At 47.5% G+C, this 26,172-nt stretch overlaps 4 protein-coding genes across 4 annotated transcripts in view; 2 read left to right on the forward strand and 2 right to left on the reverse strand.

Moving 5' to 3' along the window:
• Positions 1–380: 380 nt before the first annotated feature.
• ERICH6 (glutamate rich 6) lies at positions 381–9,555 on the forward strand. The gene is made up of 11 exons (XM_019473383.1): positions 381–633; positions 2,752–2,798; positions 2,901–3,017; positions 4,274–4,375; positions 4,453–4,610; positions 5,616–5,683; positions 6,546–6,703; positions 6,851–6,936; positions 8,164–8,316; positions 8,601–8,832; positions 9,292–9,555. The coding sequence occupies exons 1-11, from the start codon at positions 381–383 to the stop codon at positions 9,553–9,555; spliced, it is 1,638 nt and encodes a 545-aa protein (XP_019328928.1).
• Positions 9,556–10,527: 972 nt separating this feature from the next.
• Positions 10,528–12,814, reverse strand: LOC109279629 (glucose-dependent insulinotropic receptor-like). The gene is made up of 3 exons (XM_019473384.1): positions 12,662–12,814; positions 11,374–11,669; positions 10,528–11,113 (listed from the first exon to the last, which is right to left on the reverse strand). The coding sequence occupies exons 1-3, from the start codon at positions 12,812–12,814 to the stop codon at positions 10,528–10,530; spliced, it is 1,035 nt and encodes a 344-aa protein (XP_019328929.1).
• Positions 12,815–12,832: 18 nt separating this feature from the next.
• On the forward strand, positions 12,833–15,338 carry LOC109279630 (glucose-dependent insulinotropic receptor-like). Its single transcript, XM_019473385.1, has 2 exons — positions 12,833–13,117; positions 14,364–15,338. Exons 1-2 carry the CDS (start codon positions 12,833–12,835, stop codon positions 15,336–15,338), a joined length of 1,260 nt encoding a protein of 419 aa, XP_019328930.1.
• A 2,408-nt stretch (positions 15,339–17,746) lies between these two features.
• SELENOT (selenoprotein T) overlaps positions 17,747–26,172 on the reverse strand; it is a 28,460-nt gene continuing 20,034 nt past the window's right edge. Inside the window, exons 3-7 of the mRNA XM_009284255.2 lie at positions 24,891–25,001; positions 23,621–23,747; positions 22,045–22,132; positions 20,428–20,579; positions 17,747–18,553 (exon numbers count right to left, since the gene is read on the reverse strand). Of these exons, the coding sequence (XP_009282530.1) occupies positions 20,455–20,579; positions 22,045–22,132; positions 23,621–23,747; positions 24,891–24,964 (414 nt within the window). The 5' untranslated portion in view covers positions 24,965–25,001 and the 3' untranslated portion in view covers positions 17,747–18,553; positions 20,428–20,454. The remainder of the gene's footprint in view (positions 18,554–20,427; positions 20,580–22,044; positions 22,133–23,620; positions 23,748–24,890; positions 25,002–26,172) is intronic.

A 26,172-nucleotide genomic window follows, 5' to 3' on the forward strand; every position in this document is an offset into this window, starting at 1 on the left:
GGCGGGGAGCCCGGGGGAAAGGGACCCCCCCCGGCGGCCACGCAGCTCCCTGCGGTTCTCAGCTGCACTCCAGGCGTCACACGTACCGACCACATCCCCCGAAAAATTGCGGGAAGGAAAGCGGTGGTGAAACCGAGCGACGGGCTGCTGCCACCCAGATTGAAAGGCGCCTTTTTACAGCCGTTAGGTAGGATGCAGCAGGCACCTTCAGCCACGGCAGCAAAACTGCGGTCAAGCCCCACTTACTATCTATAAAGTGCTTGGATTTTTAGTTAAATACATTTGGAAAAGTCTCCTTCATTAGTATAATCGTCAAGGGCAACTGCTTTGAAATCATTGTGTATGACTAATAGGTGTGTTTGTGTCTTAAATTAAGGGAAATGGAAACGTCGGGCAGCATCGAACCCATCACAACACAGAAGCTGCCAGGAATTTCAGTGTCGATGCAGACAGAAGCTAGCTGGCTTAATGAACACGCCTACAGAAAATCAAGTAAGAAACAGCTTTGTTCGAGAAAGAGGTTGCTCATTGTATTGCCTTTCACTCAGGCTGCCTCATACCCCAGTGTCTTTCGTAGAAGACATGTGAGTTTGCAATTTCCCAGAGATGCTTTTGCAAACTGGCGGCAGACCTGTGAGCAGCCCCCAGGAATCCCCCTCTGCAGTCTCCTCATTAACCTCTCTGCAGAGCTGCTTCTAGATGAACTTCTGGGTCCCCGTTAAGCGTGCAGGAACGCTCTCCCAGCCAGCAGGCGTAGGAGTGCTCAGCAGATGGCAGAAATAGCGTATTGTATTCCTGTGAGAGGTACTGGCAAAGCCTCTAAGGAGAGCTGAAAATAATATCAACCTTTTTTCTCCTCCTGCTCAGCTGAGTCATCTCAGCATGTGACCGAGTAACCAGCTCCTTCGCTTGTCCGCTGAAGTACAGCATTGTACCTTAGCACACAGCATATTAGTGGTAGTTGCTGCCTGATCCCATCCCTTTTGGGCACCACATCGAACAGCCTTTGTGCTTCATTTTCAATGCCAGGCAGCCCTCCTCTGTAGGAGAACGTCTCCTGCATCTCATGTGCCTCTGAGAGTAGGAGGAGTGATCTGGGCCACAAATACAGCACACCAGCTGAAAGTACTGGGGAAAGCTGAGTGCAGATCCATCCCAATAGAAAGGGGGCATGCACACAGCCCACGACAGATAAACAGCGTGCTCTTCGTTTGTTTGGAAATGCACTGTGAATGTATTTGCAGGAGAAAAACATTGTAGGCTTTGTATTTTAGGCGGAGCTTCACGAGCCCTTGGGATGACTGTCATTGTAACGATCAAAGTACAGAATAATCAAACTTGTGCCAGTGTAAATCATCTACCTGGATTTGGATGCAGCAGTGGTAGATGATAGGGGTGATACAGAAGCTACAAAGCCCATTAGAGAGGGTAGAGTAAGAACATGGAGTGTCCACCTGTTCTGAGCACTGTGCCCCAGCTACCAGGCTTCCCTGCATCCCTCGGTGCCATGGTGCACCCAGAGCCGTGCCCTGGCTGCGCAGGTCCACTGGTGCACTTTGCATTCCCTGAGGTCACTTCATGTCATGTCAGGTCATGTCATGAAGTGACACAAAGTCACTTCTTCTCAGGTGGGGTTTATGATCAGTTACTTTCTATGACACAGCTTGATTGCAGAGGGTGATAACTACACGTCTTTGAACTGCAATTTAAAAAAACAAAGTTCAGGCAAACCAGCAGCCACATCATTCAGCCTTCTAAAAGTATAAGTGAATCCCATAGCATCGCTTTCTGCTTTTCCTCATGTGCTGGTGCATTCACTTCCAGACGCATTCACGAGCTGTGGTTCCCATTGCAGGCCTGGGAGCCAGGTGTTGACCTGGGGCTGTCATGATTTTTACCCTATCCTTTTTAAATACACGTTCTGAGTTTTTCACACTTTCCAAAAAGAAGGACTTAGAAAGGATTTGGTATTTCAGCCAGCCCAGTGTTTCGTCTGGCTGAGTACTTTCTGGAAAGCAGGACAAGCTTACTTAGAAGGGCAAGACAAATTGTGTGGCAACAAGGGGAACTGAAATTCAAGATTAAAAGAACTAGGAACGTGTTTAGTTTGCCTGAAGGGGAGGCTATGCCAGCTGGCATGCTGGCCATGTCGATATTCAAACAGAAGGTAAGGTATATGGGACAGCACGCAGTTGTGCACCTGAGGCGGCTGGATGTCAGTAGCACTGCCCGGGACCTGGGACTGCTGAGGACAGTGATAGACACCCGGTCATCTGAGATGTTTCCTGTCACCCCAAAGGCCAAAAAACCCTTCGTTGCACTCACACAGCATGGACTGCACTTAGAAATGAGAAAAAACTTCAATCGTCTCTACAGCTCTTTCATCTTAAGACAAGAGAGGCTGGAAATGCTTTAGAGGATCATGCAATATTAGATTAGTGCTACAAGTCACTGACCCTAAGCAATAAGCCGTCTCCATGACTTCAGTGGGATGATTTTGTAATGCCCTGATCCAATGTCAGTGCCCAGTTCAGGTCCCTCAGGCATTTGGGAAGGGTTACATGCAGATCCAGAGCCACCCTTCTGAAAGCATAGGACCAAGTCTGGCAAGAAGATCTTGGGCAGCCGATGTGGTTGGTGAGAAAAGGCTGGCGTGCTGAAAAAGGAACAAAACAAATGTGTCTAGAAGATAAGCTTTCTGAGAACACAGCACTGCTGTTCAGTAATTCTCATTATCACTATTACTTGCAGCCCTGTCAGAAGAGTTCAGCAGCTTAGATGTTTTGTGTGACATGGAGGTAAGGACTCACCCAGGTTGCATATATACATTTTATACTTAATGGCTTTACCCCTGAACAAAGATATGACTCCACATTGCTTTTGGTATTTTCCACTTTGAGTTCAAAGAAGATTTTGTGAAGCTGTTCAAAAAATCTCTGCGCACGCTCCCCTCTGTTGGCCTGCCTACCCTTCTGGCCTACAGACCCGAATCGTCACGAGAAAACATAGAGATTGAGGTAAGTCAGTGGTGGGTGTTCCCTACTATGTGGCTTTTTTTGTTTGTTTTAATTCCTACGATTCCCATGTAGGAAAAATAAAAATAATGCCCTTTGCCAAGCCAGTGCAGGAGTTCCTTTATGAAAGGGTTTTTCTTTTGTGAGGCTGTTGAAACGATGCTTGTTGTGCACATCTAAACAGCAAGAGGCTGTGCAACTCCTCTCCCCACCACCGCATCCTATGTTGAGAATTTCCTAGCAGAAGATTTTGCCCTTTGGCTAAAACAGATATACAAAACTTATATAAATATTAGGTATACAGTCAACGAATACAAGCAGGGCATAGAGTTCCCCGTAACCCTTAGCAGAGTAAAGTCATCAAAGAGAGTTAATCCTAGGCATGAGGTGGGAAGCAAGGGAATTTCCAGGAACTACGCTCCAGAGAAGCCAAGTATTTCAAATTAATATGTTCAGAAAAGGATTTGAATGAAAGTGCTAAACACATAGTATAGTAAATGAAGTGTAAGTGAAGGGCACCAGCTAAGCAGCCCGGAGCAAGTACCCTTCATGCCTTGCTGCTGTGGCTGGATGGCTGCTGTCTCTCTGGGGAGCGCTGAGCTAGGTGTGCTGCCCTTGGGAGTGGAGGCGTTAGACACGAAATTCAGCAGCATGCTCTTGGCAGCTGCATCTTCCATAACTCAGTTTCAAAATGTGTTTTCAAAAAATAGTTATTTCTTTCAGAATTTTTAGTACCCATCCTCAAAATATATCCTGCAGCAACCCTGATGTGCATCTGGTCAAATATACTCGGCTCTTTTGTCAACAGATCTGCTGGTGGTTCCTCATTAAATTCCCCGCAGGTTTTCGTATGATCAGCAGTGCAACAATTGGGGAGCTTTTTCTCTCCAAAGCCCCAAGCAATGTATTTGAAAGGGTTAATGCATCAGAGTACTCAACTATAGCGTTCTGCATGCTCTGAAGCTTTCTCTTGGAAGGAATGGGTCTCATAAATACTACAGTCATTCAATTTCTTTGAGGTTATTTATTTATTTATTTATTTACTACAGATTGGCTTTTCTTTTTGGTGGTTTCCTGAACCTAATGTTTTGAGTTAAATCCTTCCAAGATACCACAGACACAGATCTGTTTTAACAGCTCTTACACGCTTTACAACATTGCATTTTGAGCAGAGCCCTCTTTCCCCAAGATAAAATGAGGATTTGCAGGCTGATACCCTATTTCTGTCCTCCTGTTTTCTCTCCCCACCTCCACTTCAGACAGATGAGGACTGTGCTCCGAGGTGCGAGTACTGTGGCAGCCTGCTGAAGCCATTCCCTTCCTTCGAAGACGCTTGCCCACCGTCACAGGATTATGAATTAGTAAGCTGGTGGGAAAGATTAGCAGAGGTTTGCTGTGGAAAGGCCTGCCCTCATGGCACCACTCTTCTGCCTTTCAGAAATTCTGCTGCAAGCATAATCGAGACCTCTATGAGTTCATTGTAAATGAGAGGAAGAACCACGAAGGTGCCTGGAGCGTTCCCATTGCTGTCGGCCCCCATGAATCCCACGGTACCGAAGCTGACAGGCTGCTGTCAAAGGAGAGAGCATACCAGAGGTACCGTGAAATGACTACAGGGAGAACTGGGGATCAGGTCTGTATGAGGAACAACAGGCAACTCTGGAGGGAAAAGAAGTGTTAAGAAAATGAAACTGCAGCAAGAGGGAATGAAAGAAGAAAAAAAATTGCTTTAGGCAACACAAGTTCATATTCTATCTGGACCCTCTTGGCTCTTCTCTTATCAGGCTGTATTAGAGGGTGGCGAGGTATGTGCTAAGTAAAGCATTAATTCTACTGCTGACAGACATAGTATCTAGGGACAGGTAGAGCCAAAAACATAATTGCAGCTGTGGGACGGATAATATTTGGGTCTAGCTTTTACCCCAGGTGCTGGAACAAAGCTTGAATTTGTATTTCTCTTATTTTGCTGTGTAAACTCTGGCACGCATTTGGATTCCAATTTCCAGAGTCACGAGAACTCTGCAAGTTTGATTTCTGCTGGGCTGTTTAGCAGGAGGCCCAAAGCTTATACAAATATCTAAGCCTATGGCATAGGCTTAAAGACAAGTAAATCAGCATACCTGGAAGTAAACCGTTAGTTTCCTTGAAGATCCTTTGCAGTCTGATGGTGCGAGTACCTCATATTATGTACAGAGCATAAACCAAAGCCATTGTCAGACACTGTCAAATTTCTAGGAAGCTAGATAAGAATAGTGAAAATATTCTCAGACATTAGCTGTTTTCTTGATCTTGTGGGCAACGCTCCTCTTTTACATAAAATCTTGATACAAAATCCATTACAATGTTTAGCTCTGCTATCAGTAGAGCTGATGCCATTGCAATCGCAGAGTCTGTTCACTGAAATCTCTGTATGGGAGCAATTCCTTTTTGCTGAGTTATTATTATTTTGGTGATACTCTGTTGCCTCTGTTACTTGCAATTATGTGAGTGGAGAGAAAAACAGGTTCACAAATTTGTGTTCCTACGGCAAGGATATCCAGTACTTCTAGGTTTCAAAACAGGATATATGAAATGTATATCAGGAACGCTTTCATTTTCCAGGCAGCAGGAGAGACAAATGGCCAGACAGTTAGCTTTCCTGGCAGCAGGGCCGACGGGTGTAGCTGAATGTGAGTTTGCATTTCCTTATGTATTTATTTGTCTATTTATTACAACAATGAATTCAATGGAATTGCTTGTCTCTAATGCTCTCTAATTGAACAGAAGGATTTATACAGCAACATGTTAGTTCATTGTCAAGTGTGCCATCCCATTAAATTAGATATTGCCATATTAAATAATCCCTCACATGAAAAAACAAAAGCAGTTACATTCCCATTGCACAGAGAGGATCTCCTTGCTGTGACTTTCAGTATTTATATCTGAAAGTTTCAGCTGAGATGCACAGAAATTGACCTTAGAGAATAATAAGTTGGCAAAGCCAAGCCCTTGGAAGGTAGGAACTGCCAGAATTAGGGTGATCAACGTTTTGCCTAAGCAGGTGAATACTCCACTAATTCCTAGCCCAGGCTGTGGATGACTGAGCAGCCTTTTGGATCTAGCATCAAAAATGTCAAAAGCATTTTGACTAAGAACAGATGAACTAGATTTACAATATGGGCATATTTTCACAGAGGATGGCAAGCCACTGAGGCTTTTGCGGCACCAAGGATTTCAGATCATCAGTCGTCCAGAGCATGGAACCGTGAATGCTATCCAAAAAATGTCATTCTTTACTCACACAGATGTGTATATATACATAATTGAAAAATCTACATCTTTTTTCATAATCCTGTTCGCTGAAATAGCTGAACACTTTGGACTGTCCTTGTTAGATAGAAAATACCCTGAGACAGAGTCCCAGGATGGAGCATTTCAGCCAGAAATTCCCACTCCCCCAAGTTACAGCCTCTCTGCAGAGGTGTCAGGCAGCCCCGACATCCGCACTGCCAGCCCTACCCGATGCACACAAACCCTCCCTTTGCTCTCTAGGTTCAAATCAAGCTGGCACGATTTCCTACCTGCTTTCTCAGGAGCCCCCATCGCCAAAGGGCCGGACGCTGGTGCCTGGTGAGAGAGCAGCAAAGCCCGAGGAGGAGCCCATCTCCTACAGCGTCACCTGCTGCGATTTCACCCCTGTGGGTGGAAAGGCGAGTAGCTGCTGCCCAATGGCAATGGGCTGCACCTTGGCTGTGTCCACACTCCAGAGCGGCTGGAGCCCAGCACCTGCCTGCTTTTAAAGGGCAGTTGGTGCAGGACTGCTCTCATCCATTCTATCGTTTCTTTTCCAATCTTAGGTAGTGAAGAATGAATTGTTGGAAAAATACTACAAACATGGAGGGAAATTCCTTACCATGTTTCCAGATGGAACAGCGCAGTTATTGTATCCTTTACGGGGTTCATTTGTCTGCATTAGTCCAGGGTTGTAACTGTAATTTTAAGTGTGTCCTAGTCTGTTTTATCACAGAATAACCTGGTCCACCACTCACACTCGCTTCCACAGTCCGAAAAAAAGCAGTAGTGAAACCACTTACATAGCTCTTGGTCTGAAGTTTTTCAAATCAGCCAGTAGCTTCCATGAAGGACGGGCACTTGTGTCTTTAATACCCAGCTTAAGAAGTTCACTGGCCCAGTATTCAGACCCACTCCCGAGCTCTGGCCACCCGTGGAAGGGCGCTGCTGGCCGAGGGGTCCCTGCGGTGTGGGCTCCGAAAGTGCTCAGCCCCGTCCTTCCCCCAGGGACAAACAAGCACGTTTTCCACCAGCACAGCGCTGACGTCTCTGTCCTGTGGGCTGGAGTACATAAGAGGTGCACAGACAAACTGAAATTACCAGTGTAAATAAGAGTACTGTTTGAAGAAATAAAAATGTGGCAGTTTCACCATAGCTTTCAGGCTGCCTTTGCTATTATTTAAGCTATAACATTTTAAGTCACCCAAGTTGTTTTTCCTTACTGTGGCTGAGCTCTGCCACCAAAGCAAACAGGGGCTTGAGACTACTTCTCTGCTCTGCCCTCCAGGCTGCCTTCGTCCCAGGGATGCTGCTGGTCGCAGCGGTGGCAAATGGCAAGTGCCATAAACACATGCGCTCACAGTAGCAAGTCTTGCTGGAGGGAAACCCCAGTGAGGCACAAAATACCTGTTGTTTGGATACATTCAAGTCAGGTTTCAGGGGAAAGGGCCTTTTCTCCCCCTGGTTGTTTGGTTTTTTCCTCTGGGAGAATACCTGCCCCTGTTTTTTCTGCTGTCATCCAAGTTGAGTAATTTGATCACTTTGCTAGGCTTCTACAATCATAAGTGTTGTCCAAGAATGTGTCTTTAAAATAAATTTGCTAAGGGGTTCTGCCTGGGTTATTGGTTAGAAAACAACAAAAATGTATTCTGTATCTCCAACCACTCTTTTGTCAGTGCATACAGAATACTACAATGTAAGAGAAAAGCACTGGCAGCATCCCAGGTAGCACTGGCAGCACACCACCATTCCGCCTTTAACAGTGATCTAGGGAATATGTCAATTTTTATACTCCAAAGTAGCGCTCTGAAATATTTAGTATGTAGTAATAGACCAACCAGACAAACAAATGGGTTGTGAACACCTTATCTGATGACAGCTATCCGTCTGGAAATCTGGCAATCATTGTTGTACGAGAGAAAAAATGGCTTATTTGCATAGTACAGGAAGACAAGCCGAATAACGCCGAAATACGAGCAGTATTTAAGTCCAATGGCAGAAGTACTTGCTATTATCCAAACGGAGCTGTGTGGTATGTTCACATTGGTCAGAGCAGTTTTGCTCTCCACTGCACATTTTAAATTTCAAAGGTCATAAAGGGTATTTTTAATAGCATTCAAAAATTAAAAGACAAATATAGCAGCTTGTCAGTCCTGCTTTGGGTGCCTCCCAGAAGAGCAAGGCTACCCCAGCTGTGTCTTGAGATGGAGGGTTAGATCCCAAATTAGCTGTGCCTCAGTCCCGTCCCTCTAGGGAACGAGGGCCATCGGCCGTGGGAGCTGCAGGGTGCAGAGCTTCGATTTTCCTCTCTTTTAGGATAAACATGAGTATTCAGGGAGGGCAGTATTTGGACCAAGAGGGCAGCAGGATGAGAAGGTGGACGTGGCCGAGCAGCATCATGTCATCAGGACCCCATGTCCCGCTGAGCCCCATCTTCATCTCCCTGAACCGGCACATGGGGGTCAGGATCCTGGGCCAGGACAAGATCACCGTTTCCTTCCTCGCCATGGGGCAACAAGCAAAATTCAGCGTGGGAACCAAAGTGCAGGTATTTCTCAAGCACACAGGCAGCTCCATGCAAAGCCACTCCCCACAGCAGGAGTAGGGTGGCCAGGGAAGCTCCCATCTGTGGGGAAGCATGCTCAACCCGTGGTGGGTGCTCCCCGTGTTGCCCCATGGTCCTGCCCCCCAAAGCAGTGGAGGTGTACCTGTGCTCAGTCCCCATGCTTGCCAGCTCTGGCAGCCCTGGCTCTCTGCAAGGGGTTGCAGAGTGTGGGAAGTGCTCCCGGGCAGGTCCCCAGTGTCCCTGGCCATGGCTCTGAGGGTCACCCTGGCTCTGCCGCGGGGAGGAGAGCTGTGATCCATGTGGGCACGGTGCGCGGCAGCTCCCTTCCTCCACAGGCTCCTGCCACGGGGGCAGGTTTGTCTGCTGGGGAGAGACCAAAGCCCCGAAGCCCCGTCCCATGCTGCTGTGGCTCTGCTGACAGGATTTGCCTCTGCTCCCCAGGTCAGCGATGTTGGCCAGCTGCCTCCCCCCACCTGGCTGGGCGAAGATGAGCTCCTGCTGCTTGCCTTCAGGGTGAGGATCCTGTGGCTCTTCGACAGACTGCGAGGATGCTTAAACTTTCCTTCTAATGAGCAATGGGACAAAATCAAGCCTCCAGCGTACCTTATCACACAGACTTTAAAGATCTTACAGCTTTGCACAAATTCTGACATAAGTGATGAGCTACGCAGCTCGGTCAGGGCGATAGTAAATGCTCAAGTCTGACCAGCACATGTGTGGTGTGAAGGCAAAACAAGCCGAGCGAGACACTCCATGCTGCTGCAGTGACTGCACACACTCAACAAGGTTTCGCCTGCAGCCCTGCCCTGCCGTGGCACGGAGCAAAGGGCAGCCCGTGGCTGTTCTGCACGGCCCCTCTCCTAGGGCCGTCCCACCCCTCCGGGGTCTCACTCAGCATAAGCGGGGCTGTGGGGAAGGGAGTACCAGAGCACATTTTCTTGTCAGCCCACGCTGAAGTGCATCTTGGCCATGGAGGCACGAAGAGGGGGTTTGCTCAGGGCAGAGTAAATCTGTGCTTGATGTTGGTGCGTTGCTCCTGAGCAACCTCTCTTCTGTCTCCCGGCAGAAACCAGCCCAGGCTGACCAGTTGTTTCAGTCTGTGGACATGGCACAAAGATAAAAGCAAACAGCACAGCTAAGTCATAGCCTGTGACAGGTATATGGGGAGGACGTGTTTGCTCAGAAGTCACCCACACAGGCATTGCTCTGCACAGCCAGTGCTTCTGCCAAGGACATGGCACCAGCAGGATGCCCAGATTTCCCTGGCACGAGTGCTGGATGGGGGTGGAGTGCTCAGCCCGCTGCAGGTATGAGACACAGCGGTTCCCCATGCAGAGGGAGGGACAAAAGCCCACAGTTTGTCCAAAGCAATCAAAGGTCACTGTCTTGGTGACGTTTGTGCAGATGCTGGGGACGGAAGGCCGTTAATGCGGACAGCAGACAGCGTGGATGAGCCACAGCCTCTTGGCAGCAGCTCATAAACAGCTGATGCAGCGGGAAGACTCTGCTGCACCGGGCGTCCTGCTTGTCCCTCCCGCTGTGGGCCCGACGGCCGCAGGAGCAGCATGGGTGGAGGTGGTGGGGCACGGACCCCTCATGAACCAGGTGCCTCGGGCCAGCCCCCACCCCAGCTCCCAACAGTTTGGACGTTTGAGGCCAGGGGCTTCACCTGGCCCTTCATCCTGCACCTTTCATCCTGCACCTGAGCAGCTTTGTGAGGTGGTTCCGGATGTCTTTGCTGTACAGGGCGCAGATGAGGGGGTTGATGAGGGAGCTGGTCTCGCCCAGCAGTAGTAAGGCACCCTTGAGCAGGCCGGCCAGGTTGCAGGAGCTGCAGGTGGCCTGCACGGTGCCCCCCACCGGGTAGGGGCCCCAGGAGAGGCTGAAGCCAACGAGGACGATGAGCACGGTCCACAGTCCCTTGAAGTGCTGCGGGCAGGCGCGGAGGCGCCCCGTCTGGGTGCAGGCGTGCTGGAGCTGCGTGTGCTGCACATAGGCGATGCTGCCTGCCGAGACGTGCAGGCACACCAGCACCAGCAGCGATGGAGCAAAGGTGCCAAAGCAGATTGCGTAGAGGTACTCACTCTTGGCCACGTACAGGAGCCCGCAGTAACCCGTGTAGTTGCCTCGCTGGAGGGAGGGCAAGATCAGAGGCAAGCGCCAGAAAAGGAAGGACAGCATCCAGAGGACAACAAGGGAGAGGACCATGGGCATTTTCTTCAGGAGAGTGGAGTAGGAAAGTGGCAGCGTCACCGCCAGGTACCTGTACAGGGAGATCAGGAGCAGGGTCAGGATGGAGCCGATGCAAGGCGTCATGCTCGGGGCGATGCGCAGGAGGCAGGCCTTGCTGCGGTCAAAATCCCTGTCGAGGCTGTCGTCCAGCGTCTTCGCTGGAGGGAGGGCAAGATCAGAGGCAAGCGCCAGAAAAGGAAGGACAGCATCCAGAGGACAACAAGGGAGAGGACCATGGGCATTTTCTTCAGGAGAGTGGAGTAGGAAAGTGGCAGCGTCACCGCCAGGTACCTGTACAGGGAGATCAGGAGCAGGGTCAGGATGGAGCCGATGCAAGGCGTCATGCTCGGGGCGATGCGCAGGAGGCAGGCCTTGCTGCGGTCAAAATCCCTGTCGAGGCTGTTGTCCAGTGCCTCAGCGATGCACCTCATGCCCACCAGCAGGTCAGTGGTGGTCAGGTTGAGGATGTTGATGTAGCTGGTGCCTGGCTGCTTCCTCATCAGCTGGTAGGCAGCCACAATCACCAGCAGGTTGGCTGGGGGGATGAGGCAGCTCAGAAGGGAGTGCAGAAAAGCCAGAGTCCTCACCTGTGCTCAGCACGAGCCGCCACAGAGTGAAAGCACCCAGGGCAGAAGTTCACCACCCAGGCACTGGCTGGGTTGGCAGGCTCCCAAGCACGTCTGTGACACAAAGCGATAAGGAGCAGCTTCGCCAAACAAAGCCGAGACAAGCAGTCAGCGAGGATGGGAACGCAGGCGGTCCATGCCCCTCCCAGTGAGCCAGCGCCATCCCCTCCCAGCGCAGCACCGGCGGCCGGGTGGCCAACACACCAGCTTCCTTGGGGCGCTGCCTCTTGGCAATAGGGAGGTGTGGGGCCACAGGAATACCTGCTGCGCCAGGACACTGTGCTGGGTGCTGTGGGGCTGACAGCCCAGGCTGCTGCATACAGCACAGGGACGTACTGCAGCCTCCAGACCCTGTTCACGGATGGGAGCATATGGGGAAGGGGGAACAGCAAAGGAAGCACATCCTCAGGCCCCGAGCAGCCGGGGCACAGCCAGGCAGCCTGTCCATACAGCCGAGACATGGCCAGGCAGCCAGGGTGTGCAGGCTGAGCATGGTCGAGCAGCTGAACGGGGCTGTGGGCCCATCCCTGCACTCAGCACATGGTGCCTCGGCAGCATCACGAGACACGTCAGCTTTTTTCTGGCCAAAACGCTGCAAATCGGAGCTCCCAGATCACCCCTCCTCATACTGTCCATGACAAATTAGTCTGAAGAGGCCCCCCCCAGCACCCCATCACACCCAGCCTCCTTGTCCTTACACCTGCAAACCAGTCCTGGCATTTTGCAGAGTGAGATTTTAGACCCTAAATAAATGCTTCAGTGAAGGCGTTTGCAGATCAGAGCATACAGTAAGAAGTGGTTCCTGGGGCTATATGCACTGCACCTATTCACTGTGCCCGTGTCTTCAGTGGTGAGTGGTTGCTCAGCCTTTCCCTCACGGTGGATCAGCTTGCGGTGCATCGGCTGGTGACAATGGTGGCTCTGACATGCAGTGGCATTGACCACAAAACTACCCCTTCTGACCCCCGCGGCAGTTCCCACAGCAGCACCCAGCTGCTGTTGGCAGCTCCATGGGCCCGGCCAGGTGGTGGCAGTGGCCACAGCGGGGTGTCGGGAGTCGGGCACAGCTGCTTGGCCAGTGGAGAGACGAACCCAGAGGATGGCATGTGGGGCAGACAGGCCACATGCCTGGTCTAGGGGGACGGTGGGATGCACAGCCCCAGTCAGGGCCACATCTCAGTGGGGCTGAGTTTGTTACTTCACTGTCAGTACCCAAGGACCCCTGCGGTTGCTCTGCCAGCGTGGGACGCATCTGCCCAGCGCACGGGGACGACACCGTGGCCGTGCCAGAAACCGCCCAAACTGCCACCGTTCCAGCCACTGTCCTGTCCTCCACTGAGCACCTGCTCGGCCATTCCCAGCAGAATCCAACGTGGGCAAAACCAGCTGCAAACAGATTTTGGCTGTGGGTGAGTGGGGGAATGCCGTGAGCGTCCAGCAGAGCAGGACGACTGGAGTTTCCTGGCAGCACTGCCCTGGCCGGTACGGAAAATTTTGAAGGTTGGTCTGCTAAGGCCATGGGAAATAAGGGCACACTGGAGACACCAGGGGAGTGGGGCGATGCTTTATCAGGTTCTCCTGGCCATGCATCAGCAAACACATATGAAATGAGCTTTTACTCTATACAGCTGCAACTGCAACACTAATAGGAAGTTGCACAGTAAACAAACCCCAGAAAATTAAATCCAATTTATGTCAAATTGGGCTCTGGATAAACATACTATATTCATTAAGTTCACATTTATTTACAGATTTGGAATTTAAGACTACCAGTCCAAGACAGATATTACTTGCAAGTTCTTGTTAATGAGCAGCATGATAGGTCTGTTAATAGCACTGCAAACACCATTTGGAAGGGGCTCATGCCATGCCATCGTAGCCATGAGCCATGCACAGCGCCTGTCAGCCTCCACCGCCTCGAGAAACACCCCCTCCCTAGGAGAGGGGTGGTGGAGAGGACTGCTCCTGCTTGCTCACCCGGGCTCGCACTGGTCTCATCACAGGGCTGTCAGTGGAGTGCAGGGCCTTTGGGAAAGGGCAGAAACTGGATGTTCAATGGAATAATTGAGGTTTACATCCATGCCAAAGCCTGTAACGCAGTCCACTGGGCAAAATCGCATACTAAAATTACCAGAAGTGGCAGGGCATCGGCACACACCTGCCGCCAGCTCCCCTTCGCCTCTCTGTGCCCAGGCAATTTCCGAGCTTTCCCCAGAGCCGTAGCAAGGGACTGTCCCCCCATGCCACAGGGCCTGAGGCAGAGCAGCATCCGGCTGCCACACAGTCCAGCTCCCATGAAACACAGACCTTTGCAGACTCAGGCGCGGTGGCTTGGGTGAAAATCTTTGATTAGATTCAAAAACTTCTAGATTCTAAATCTTTGGTTTAGAAAGACAAAGATCACACCTGTGAGTTCAATTTCGACCTGTTGTGCCATTGTAATTCCAGTTCTTAGCAGGGTTACGTCTCATTTATGCCAGCATGGGAGGAGACCAGAAGACAGATCTCTGCTGCAAACGGCTTACGTGTAACAGCTGTTACACGTCCCAGAAGTCTCCTAGGATGGACAAACTGCTCCTTAAAGGACTGACTTAGGTGCTCCTGGCCTCAGTCTGCAGCTGGAGGGTCTGAGGCACTTCTGTTCCATCCCTCCAGCTCGGCCACACGTCTCCTCATGGTGGGGTTTTTCCACACTGGGGCCAAGTTTTCCTGGGCATCTTTCAACCCTCCTCGCCAGGGAAGACGGTCAACCTCCTGTACGCGGTGCTGCACTCCCTTCTGAGCTGCCTCATCCCCCCAGCCAACCTGCTGGTGATTGTGGCCACCTACCAGCTGATGAGGAAGCAGCCAGGCACCAGCTACATCAACATCCTCAACCTGACCACCACTGACCTGCTGGTGGGCATGAGGTGCATCGCTGAGGCACTGGACAACAGCCTCGACAGGGATTTTGACCGCAGCAAGGCCTGCCTCCTGCGCATCGCCCCGAGCATGACGCCTTGCATCGGCTCCATCCTGACCCTGCTCCTGATCTCCCTGTACAGGTACCTGGCGGTGACGCTGCCACTTTCCTACTCCACTCTCCTGAAGAAAATGCCCATGGTCCTCTCCCTTGTTGTCCTCTGGATGCTGTCCTTCCTTTTCTGGCGCTTGCCTCTGATCTTGCCCTCCCTCCAGCGAGGCAACTACACGGGTTACTGCGGGCTCCTGTACGTGGCCAAGAGTGAGTACCTCTACGCAATCTGCTTTGGCACCTTTGCTCCATCGCTGCTGGTGCTGGTGTGCCTGCACGTCTCGGCAGGCAGCATCGCCTATGTGCAGCACACGCAGCTCCAGCACGCCTGCACCCAGACGGGGCGCCTCCGCGCCTGCCCGCAGCACTTCAAGGGACTGTGGACCGTGCTCATCGTCCTCGTTGGCTTCAGCCTCTCCTGGGGCCCCTACCCGGTGGGGGGCACCGTGCAGGCCACCTGCAGCTCCTGCAACCTGGCCGGCCTGCTCAAGGGTGCCTTACTACTGCTGGGCGAGACCAGCTCCCTCATCAACCCCCTCATCTGCGCCCTGTACAGCAAAGACATCCGGAACCACCTCACAAAGCTGCTCAGGTGCAGGATGAAAGGTGCAGGATGAAGGGCCAGGTGAAGCCCCTGGCCTCAAACGTCCAAACTGTTGGGAGCTGGGGTGGGGGCTGGCCCGAGGCACCTGGTTCATGAGGGGTCCGTGCCCCACCACCTCCACCCATGCTGCTCCTGCGGCCGTCGGGCCCACAGCGGGAGGGACAAGCAGGACGCCCGGTGCAGCAGAGTCTTCCCGCTGCATCAGCTGTTTATGAGCTGCTGCCAAGAGGCTGTGGCTCATCCACGCTGTCTGCTGTCCGCATTAACGGCCTTCCGTCCCCAGCATCTGCACAAACGTCACCAAAGACCACACCTGGGAGTTCGATTTCGACCTGCTGTGCCATTGTAATTCCAGTTTTTAGCAGGGTTACGTCTCATTTATGCCAGCACGAGAGGAGACCTGAAGACAGATCTCTGCTGCAAACGGCTTACGTGTAACAGCGTGTTTTTCTGCACTCGCAGTGGGAAACGCGAGTCCCATTTTTTCATCCTTCCCTAGTCTGCATCCAGTTCACAGCAACTCCACCACCCCTATATCATTTACCCTTGTCCTTAACAAGCCAAGATCAACACACTTGAATTTGCCCCTCAGAATTATTATTTAATACCAATTTTGCACAGGGGTGAAATCAATCAAGTGTTTGAATAGGGCTTTTTTAGATCAATGGGTCTTTATACCTTCATTTTAAAATTACAAAGTAGCATTGTGGAGGAGAGAGCAAAAAGCTGCAATTTTAACACCAAGACAACACCTGGGCATCCGGGCTTCCCGCTGCCCCCCAGCAATGCTGGTTGTCAGACCCTTCTCCACAAAAGAAAGACACGTTTAGTAAGATGATTCAAGGAGGAGAAACCCTTTCAGGATTACTGAATACACAGGAAGCACAGAGGGCCCAGAAAGACCCGCGCTGAGTATTTCTGGAGGCTGGGAGGTGAGAGAGGGCGAACGTGAAGCAGTTCGTGCTCGCCCCAAGGTCTGTCCCCCTGGGCACTGCTAGAGACAGGTTTCCAGGCTCTGGACACCTGTGATGCAAAACTGCCCAGCTGGGCTTAAGCCAGACATTAGGAAACACCAGTTTCAGACTAGAACAAGTTCTCCTGGTTAAAGCACCACAAATACCGAGTCATCAGCTGGTGTTTGGCAACTGGTTTATAAGGTGGCTGGCAGGTATCGCTGCCTTTAATGACCGTCAACATTCTTTATTTCCATTTTATTGTTCAGTTTTTCCGTTTGGAAGTGCTCTATGAATAGCGATTGTGGGGCTTGGTCCAGCCCATAAAAACAAGTCTGCTCTGCGCACCCTACAACCCAGAGCAATTAGACATGACCAAAACACTGCCCAGCCTCTGCCCCCTCAGTGGGAACGGCAGAGCGCTGTGCTTCTGGTGCATTTAAGGGACGTCAGCAAAGGTTCTCGCATACCTAACTCCAACATACCGATACACCATCTTGCTCAGAGGGAATACTGGGGGCAGCAAGCAGATTGCGGGCAAGTATCACTAGGGCGATAATACCAACAGCTCATGGAAAATCTTAGCCTAGCAACACATCTGTGCATTTATTTGTTTTCTGTCTAATTTGTCTGAAGTGTGTAATTAACGAGAAACTAAAACTCTATCCACACTAGAAAATTTTGGTTAATCTATTTCAGAAGAGAAGGCATGAATTGCCTAAAGAGATGATTTCATCACAGAGCCAAAGCAGCCTTGAGGCCATTGCGTGTTTAATGGCTGTGATGAAAAACACTTTTTAACAACTGGCATCAACTTTTCTCTCAGCTGGGTGGACAGAGCTGTGGTTACCTGACACATTTCCTACATCAGTCCCTAAAGCCTCAGGGCGGGTCAAAGACAATTCTTACAAACCATGACAGCTGCCTTCGTCGTGGCTCTGCAGATTCCCTTCTCATCCGATTTACTGCCCCAACAGAGAAAAATCTCCCTCCCTCACCTCCCCATCCAGAGATAATTTTGGGAAGAAGGACCCAGAAGTACTTTAGCCGGTTTTACAAGGGGTGTGAAACCCCGTAGCTCGGAGCAGGGACAAAAAATGGAGTGGGAGGCAGGCGCTGCCGGGACTGAGCCTCCCTGCACAGGCGCCAGAGCTGCGGCTGCTCAGCCGTCCGGCCTGGAGCACACCGCAGTCAGGAGACACAATGGTGAAGAGGAACTGCAGACTGGAGGCTGCAGTCTGCACCTCACGCTGACTCAGAAAGCCAACCTGAGGAAAATTCCCAGCCCCCGCAAGAAAACCGCATTTGAAACTTCACTTTAACCCAGTGAGCGTCCCCTGGTACAACAGCACCTGGACTCTAATCGCAGCTGAATCTTGGCAGGCGCACGAAGGAAAAGACAAAGCTCTGTGTGTTCCTTCCAGAACACGGAGGTTGTTAGGGGCTTAGACAAGACAAACAAGATCGATGACTTTGGAAAGTAGGCTTTTTATGCATTTTTTCAATTGCAATTCTAAGAATATCCATCAGTGACTCAAACAAGGTACTTCACACAGTAAATGAGAACTCTTTATTTAAATTAACTTTCTTAGTTTCTATTTAGGACAGTAGAAAGGCCCAGCTTTTCATCTCTTCAGAACGGTCAAGGAAAAACCTCTTGAGCTGGCCAACACAATTTAAAGAGCAGTTGATCTTAATTTTTACTGAAGTCACAAAACAATGTAACTACTCTGCATATAATTTTGTTTATATAATTTAGCATATAATGCACTGTTCAACTCTGCCATATATTTTGAAAAATATACAAACCTGCTTTAACCACATTAGCGATATTTGATAGACAGCTGTCAATTACTTAGGACAATATCAGACACTCCTATAACTTCATTTTAAACTACAAAAAGAACGTAAATTCATATAAAATAGAACAGATTAAACAAACCTTTTTTCCCCCCGAGGAAAAATTGGATATCAACTCAATCTGCCATTGTGTGAAACATGAATATAAAATAAGTTACAATTAGTAATGCCTGCATTGTTGAGCTATGAACTGGTCGAATGAAATCTTAAAAAAACTATACAGTATTATTGCACTCCATGAATGTGCAGTATCTGGAACACGCCAGCACTGAAAGAGGTCTTTCATTAAGTTTTTTTTCAGGAGGCACAACGTGGCTGCGAGAGAAGCATCCAGTCTGTACTAACAGCGTGCTGTCTTCAGTACAGGCCTTCATGGGTCTGAGCCACGCTGCCTTTGGAAATCGCCACTTAATGCCTGGAAACAGAGACACAAGTGTTACAGTCGGCAACTACGCCTGCGTTAAAGGAGCAAACCATCTCCAGCGCTGTCGGAACAGAGAGCCGAGGCATTTCCTGCAAACTAGGGAGAACAGCAGGCTATGTACGCTTCGGATTATAAAACCTGAATTACAAGCACTGCCTCCTGGGATGTCACAACTCATGGCAAGAGAGTACGATTATTATTTTATTCTGGGCAATGGCCTACAAGGATACCATCAGAATGATATTACATTAGCATGATTTCAAGCAAGGAGACGTTACAACACAAACTCACCAAGTCTCACTATCAGACTCTCCTAACCTGTAGTGTTACTTCCCACATGGATGGAAATACAACTGAATGTGGGTTTTTTTGTTGTTGTTGTTTTTCTAAACTCATATCCCATTAAATAAAATTCTACATGAGAACAGTCTTAGCATGCTTTGTAAGCTTGAAAGTGACGTCAATCTACTTTGCAACAAAGAATACTGCCCGAGACCCTCCAAATCCACACACATAGGATGCTGGACTTCAGCAAGCCCATCTGAAAAGTACAGGAAACACCAAACTTCTAAATACTAAATAGTATTTTAAAAATATGAAACAACTTTGCTAAATTAATAGGACAAACCAGACTTAACTGAACAAACAGGACATGCCTGCAGGAATCAAAAGTCAACCGTTTCTCATATTCCCTGCATGAGAACTTGGAGGGAGCAATCTCTCTGAATTGCTCTCCCCACTTCAGGAAGCTGCAGGAGCGTTAGTGGAGGGAGAGATCGATGGGGCAAAAAAGTGGGGTTCAAAATCTGAGCTCTGAAGCAGTGAGAAACAGCAGAGCAAGCCCTGGTTACAGAGCATGGTTTCCTACAAGGAGTGAGACTGCCTGCAGTGCTTTGATAGAGCTTAGGTTTCTCCGAGCGTACACCTCCACGTGCTATGTTCTTGCTTACGTAAACACGAATTTGCAGAAGCCGAATCATTGTAAACAGAGCTCCAAAGGAAATCTGTGCAGGTGTTTGAACAGAGCTAGGTCATTAACTGCTACAGCTGGGACCAACTGATCAGTTTAAGATGGTGAGATGAGTTGCAAGATGTCAGCTGACAGAAATGGGAGCACAAGGTCTGTCACTTGAGAGTGGGGTGTCTGCTGGCAAGATAATGCCAAGAAACCAGCCTCTCAAACCAAAGCATTCTTGCACCAAAAACTGCACCACAGCTAATCAATACTTCACTTAAGTCGTCTCCTAAACGTCAACTGCCATTTTTTGCACCAAGATAGTCTTTTTGTAGCACATCAATGTTCCTATGAAGAATCGTAAGCTAAATGTTTTGAAAGCCACAAGTGACACAGGAACACGGAATTGGTTTGTCATCAAATATAAAAGCATGGATGTGAACCCTCTGCTATGAACAGTCAAGGAATATTTGTGAAAGGTTAAAACAGTACAGCACACAGACGGGAGCAAGAAAATGTTCTACTTTCTAGGGTCATTCAATTAGGTTACAAGTTATAGAGAAATCCTTTGCACATAGACTATTTTAAGGCACATAATGCAGGGTGTTTTCTGATCTCTGCATAACACAGTTCACTAACTTAAGGCCGCCTGCACGCAGTAACACATTTTTTTCTGTCCAAAGGAATGCCAGCTTCTAGTTTTGAAATGGGTAGAACAAACCCCAAACCAAAACCTCCCACCAAAACAGTATCTGTAAAATCATCCATGTCAATTTACTGAAAGTTACTAGAGCTGGTTCTCCAGTAAAACACTTTTAAATGAACAATATAAGATTACAACATTCAATCTGCAACATGTGATCCTTCATATTCGACTCAACAGACAGCTGGTGACTGGAAGAAGACTTACAAGAAGTTTCAGTGCTGATAGATGGGGCTATGATCGATGGTGAGGCATTGACTCCATGTGCACATTGAGCTTCATTTCGTTATCAAGAATTTGTACAAGCTGCTGCATGGAAGGAAGGTGGCCAGACTCTAGCTTAGACCACACTGGAACATCTACCACAAAACACATGGAGGGGAGAAAAGCACATTGACAAAGTCAGAAAACACACAGGGCTAGTTTAAACATCAAATTTAAAAGATCTAGGAAGCTATGCAAGTTGGTACTATTCTATGTTGAGAGAAATATCTGGATCAACAACGCTTCAAAACCTCTGGCTACACTAGAACCCAGCCCTGCTAGGAGAACAAAGAGTCTAATGCTGCCATTTAGAAGTACACCACATGGATTTAGAGGTTCAAAATATCCGTTGACAGAATGTCTAAAAATAGATTATTGAGTGGCAGAATAGCATACTGAGTTTTTAAACCACTGCTAAATCTTTGAAACTTGTGGGTCTCATTAGTCTTCATCTCACTTCTGCCTAATGTCTACGGCTGACCCTCAAAAGTTCTGCTTACCAAGACCTGGCTTGGAAGGTTCCACTCAAAGTAGCTGCAATCATTATTCCCCCCCGGAAATATAAAAGGCAGCACAGTCCATAAACACTTTAGGGTAAACACAACATTCATTTCTGATGCTGACAAATACTTACTCCCTCAAATATCCCTCACTGCTATAGCACTTGGTGAACACACTGAAAAATACAGCTGCTGTCATCTATATAAAACCAAAGGCAGACTGGAACCACGTTGTCCCAAAACACAAACCAGAAACTTACAGAAGTCCAGATGTGACTGTTCACCCCTAGGAAGGCTCTGCTGCCTTGATCTCAGATTTATGACTAGAACTGCATCGCGTTCAACTACTTTGATGCAGTACAGTCAGTCTTTAAAAGGTTCTGCAGTATATGACTTGACTTAGAAACTACTATATTGAAATTCATCCCGCACAATCATAAATTGAGATTATAAAGCACAGAGCTAAATTACATACTTGTACCTAGAGCTTGAAAAATTCTGTACTCCATCAACCTTACATAATCTTTAAAACAGTAAAATTATTTGAAGGCAGAAGGTCCACGGACTCCTAACCTGAAAAATCAGTACTGCTGTTCACTGGCACCAAAAATCTGGGAATAGCAACGGATTCAATAGGATTCCAAGGCTAAACGGTGTTAAAAAACAGGATAGGGAAAGCATCTAATTAACTGGACAGTACGCTTCCCTAGTCGATCATTTCTTACTTAATGCACATCACATGCAAAGAAAGAACATAATACAGTTACTCCAAGTGACTAAGCATTCCTCTAAATAAGTTTTTTACATACCTATTTTAAAATATATGTAACTGACATCTGTATAAACTGCTTTATAAGACATCTATGATTTTCATCATTTACTGTGATATATAACATCTGAAGTTTCAAAATGGACAGCAATCACCACATGCCATCACATTTTGAAACACACCACGTTTCATAACATCATCCCTCATTCTCCCAACACAACAGCTCTCACAAATCTGTGTGTACACATGCAACACAACGCAATTCCCTTAAACAGAAAGTTCTCTGCTCACCATTCAAAGTTATTTCAAATGCACCTGTTGACATACACTGGTTCTCAATCATGTTGCTCAGGAAGAAGACCATCATACAAGCATAAACCTAGAAGAGAACAGAGAGAGTCCCCGATACTTCAGCTGTGTGAGCCACAGCTTATTTTAGTCACTCTTAATAAGCGCTGGACGTTTACAGGCGTCTTTGAATTCCCCTCTGCAATTTATCAAGTAATCTTCTGATCGCATAAACATCTTCCTTTCATCCTCTTTTTAAAAAGATTGTGCACGTTGCCTTCCCAAGACAGGTATCAAAATAGTTCTGAAACCACCCAACTCACAATCCTGATTCAAACAAAGTTAGATCTTCTTGCTCCTTTCCTCCACAAATCTATGCAGATCTTAACACCCAGTTTGCAGAAGTACATGGCTACGATGGCACTTGTAAGATGACAAGGGAACGCAACTGTTCCTGCGTATTGCCTGTCGTTTTCAGAGTAACCTTCAGATCAAAGAACCACAGGCCTAGACACAAACAGCAGAGCAAGTCAAATTGCATTTGTTCACAAGAATTGTCAACCCTCTAGCATTTCTTCAAGCTAATAATCTGGAATTTTCTGTGTATATTAGTGCCTCAGGATGAAACGATGCAATCTTCAGCAACACAGCATCTCCCCCCACCGCCAGCACCTTTATAATTCCCTTTTCACACACAAGGGCACATTCACACGGGTTACTGCAATACTGAAGAATGTAGCATGGGAGAGAGTTAGTTGTTCACAATATCACAGATCACAGACGTACTGCAGCCAGCCTAGCTCAGTAGTGTATTTGGCCTGTTTAATTAAACAGGATGCAGTACAGCTTCTATGCATTCAAACTGACTGGTGACAGAGACCCACTGCACTGGGTAGCTCAGTTTGAGGATCTGTGCACCAATAAAAAGGTTAATATACTTATAAATTGCTTTTGTTTAGTAGAATAAATCTGGAATAAGGTTACCATAAATCAGAGTACAACAACATTAATCTGTTAGCATCATCAGTACTGACTCACAGGGATATTCATCCCACAAGGCATAGTCTGTCATGCCAGAGTATGTTCTGCAAAAACACCCACAAAATTTCAACTTGATTTTTCTAACCACCATCTAATTGCATGCCTGATCTATTAAAAGTCAGATGAAAGCAACAGCTGCAAAATAGTTATGAGACACTAGAAAAGGGAAGCTGTAATTTTAACACCAACGATACTGGCTTGAAACTCTACTCTTGAGCCCTAAAAAGTAAAAAATTCTTTTATCATCTTTGTCAGTAACATTAACCTCAGCTGTCCCTCTGCAGCATCATCAGCTTGGAAAGAGAGATGCTGAGAATCAAATCTGGGTCTGTCAAAAACATGAAGCACTACTATTAAGAATAATTATGCTACTGTAAAATTCTCAAGTATATTTAGTAATAGAAGCCTAAAGGTTCTGTTAAGGCTGCAGTGTATGAAAGTTAAATCAGTAAGAATTGTGAAGTACTCCCAGAGCACTCTCATGAAAGTCATTCTAAAACTGCTTTTTCAAAATAAAAGAAGGAAGTATGCTGTTTACCTTATTTTCTTGGCCCCACTGCCAGATGCTTGGAGCTTGCATGCCGAAGAAAGCAAATGGATCCTTGCCAACGATTATTAAGCCTATTAATACTAGTTTGAAGACAGACAGGAAGGATGCTATGTGCCTATCAAAAGACGACACATAAAAGTGACTTAGAAGGTTCACAGTTACTACTTCATATACTTCATGTACTACTACATATAGCTGTAATTCACCTAATTAGAAGAATTTTGATAGTGTACAATTGTGTCTCAGAGGAAATACAAAACTTTTCAAGTAAGTTTATCTCGCTGTAAAAAAAAAAAACCCAAACCAACAACAAACCAAAAAAGCAACACACATTAACAAAAACAGGCATCCGCAGAAGGATGCCATTCTTGTACACCATGCATGCAGATTTTTTTTTTCCTAAGCAGACCTCAAAATAGAGATTTGCTTTCAACTTATACATGTCTAAACTGAATAATACATTCAGTTTCTTAAAGAAGTTGTTCCGTATTATAGAGACAGGTTTAACTGACATGCACTACTTCCTTGTAAAGCATTTTCCCAGCAGAAGCAGAAAACCCTACAGTTTTTTGTAAGAATTAAACCTATAGCCAGAGAGCAAATTAACACTGAGGTATTCGATCTTGTAGCATTCTTACCATTGTAATTATTACAGTAATTAGGTCAAGAAGCGGTTCACAAGCCACCACAGTAACTATGGCATCACTCTCTAGCATGTACACAATGGCTTAAATAATAGGAATAACACTATTTTTGTTTTGCCTTTTTCCAAATTTCTTTGGGTTTCCTCACCCCACCAAACTGCAGTTAAGGACATCCTGGTAGTCTCTCCGATGAGGTTAGCTCTCCCCTGACTTAGATGTTAAAAAACAAACTCTTCCCTCCTCTGCAACCTTAACCTATTACAGGAATTTGTCACTAAGTGCATAAGCCTGAGCAACAAATGTGAATTTATGTCCAGATACGTCATGAAGAAAAGCTGGAAAAATTCACTGTGAAAAAAGGTGAATTATGTAATTCACTTTAGATTGGAACATTACAGGCCTCATCAGACAGATATGCAGATGGTAATATTTGTATGGAAAACTAAGGTGGCTATCTGGAAGGGAGAAGATAACCAAGCCTGTATGTAATCATAATGGAAAAAAACCCTTAAGTTTCCATTTTCAATATTATGTAAATGCACACGTTCACCACTCACCATGCTGAGCCTACATATTGGAAAAAAGACAATTAACAGCGCTAGTCGTTTGCTTACCTATATATAGGTTGAGGAAGGTAGTTCTCCCCTTCAATTCGGATGTCTGGGTACCGCTGGCTAATAACCCGCATGTACTCCTCAAACACCCGCCTGTAGCCTCAGGAGACACTAAATGCAGACAGGGATTGTCACTGAACTGGAGTGCTGTATGTTAAAGTCGCTGCTAAACTGGCAACACCAGTACTCGCACTGTTCATAATCCGTTCAGTTTAAAGTAAAACTACAACTCCTCATGCCAAAGAAGAAAACCGACTTGCAGCTAAGTTACACATCAAAAATCCTGACAGCTTGCTAGGCACCTGATTTTACACAAATTTGATTTCAAGTACTAGCACAGACACTGTTTTGGTAAAGTCCACTCAGTAAGGAATTAACTTGTTTCACCCGTAAAAAGCTGTTAAGTTAGAATGTCAGCACAAGTATCACCTTGCTCTGCATCCAAAAAAAAAAAGTAAGTTTCACACAATACGTTTTAACTACCCGTTAGTTAAATTTAACTCTTTCTGGGACTGCCCACAGACAAGTAACATCGCTCCCAGTTATTTCTGTATAAGGATGACCAGATTAACTACAGAAGAGTTAAATATTACTAGACCTGTACTTTGGCTCACATTTCTACCAGCTGCCTCTGTAATAACTGAAATAAAAATTATCCAGCCTCAGCTTACCGCAAAAGAAATGAAACAAAGTACTTTCTACTGAGCACGCCTTTTGCGGTGCTTCACAGATCCGCATGACACAACCAGGACCAGACTCCGCTCCGGGAACCGCAGCGAATATTCTCGTTCCTCCCCGCCCCGCCGAGGCACCCCGGAGCAGCGGCGGGTCCGCCCCGTCCGCCCCCCGGCCCGGCGAGCTCTGGCGGCGGCCGCAGATCTGCCCTCAGAGCGCCACGAAAACACGGTGACAGGCGCTGAAGGCTTCTTTTTTTTTTTCCGGCTGCAGCTCTGCCCGTCCTCAGAGCGCCACGAAAACACGGTGACAGGCGCTGAAGGCTTCTTTTTTTTTCCCGCAAACAAGCTACATGTGCTAGAACTACTTCACCCCTTCCTACTCCTGCTCGGTTTTGCTCTGACAGGTGAGCAGCTGACACCACCGGTAACATCCTTAGAATGATATCAAGGTGCCTGATCTCCCTGACTGCTAGCAATACAGTCATTAAAAAACAAAAAACCTTCATTACAGTCTTTGCTAAAATATCAATTTCTCCTAAACGTAATCCTAAATCAGTAAAATGCCACACCATATAGTAAGAGAGCCTGAAAGGAGAGTTTTTATC

The sequence above is a fragment of the Aptenodytes forsteri genome, unplaced genomic scaffold (genome assembly GCF_000699145.1).
Source record: "Aptenodytes forsteri isolate BGI_AS27 unplaced genomic scaffold, ASM69914v1 Scaffold278, whole genome shotgun sequence".
NCBI lineage: Eukaryota > Metazoa > Chordata > Aves > Sphenisciformes > Spheniscidae > Aptenodytes > Aptenodytes forsteri.

Coding starts and splice junctions, on each gene's coding strand:
- LOC109279630 (XM_019473385.1), top strand. CDS start 12,833: ATGCCTGGTCTAGGGGGACGGTGGGATGCACAGCCCCAGTCAGGGCCA. Junction 13,118..14,363: donor CAAACAGATTTTGGCTGTGG/GTGAGTGGGGGA, acceptor CCATCCCTCCAG/CTCGGCCACACGTCTCCTCA.
- ERICH6 (XM_019473383.1), top strand. CDS start 381: ATGGAAACGTCGGGCAGCATCGAACCCATCACAACACAGAAGCTGCCA. Junction 4,376..4,452: donor CGTCACAGGATTATGAATTA/GTAAGCTGGTGG, acceptor TCTGCCTTTCAG/AAATTCTGCTGCAAGCATAA. Junction 4,611..5,615: donor AAGGAGAGAGCATACCAGAG/GTACCGTGAAAT, acceptor TTCATTTTCCAG/GCAGCAGGAGAGACAAATGG.
- LOC109279629 (XM_019473384.1), bottom strand. CDS start 12,814: ATGCCATCCTCTGGGTTCGTCTCTCCACTGGCCAAGCAGCTGTGCCCG. Junction 11,670..12,661: donor TGCCGCGGGGGTCAGAAGGG/GTAGTTTTGTGG, acceptor TGCTGAGCACAG/GTGAGGACTCTGGCTTTTCT. Junction 11,114..11,373: donor CTCCTGATCTCCCTGTACAG/GTACCTGGCGGT, acceptor CTCCCTGTACAG/GTACCTGGCGGTGACGCTGC.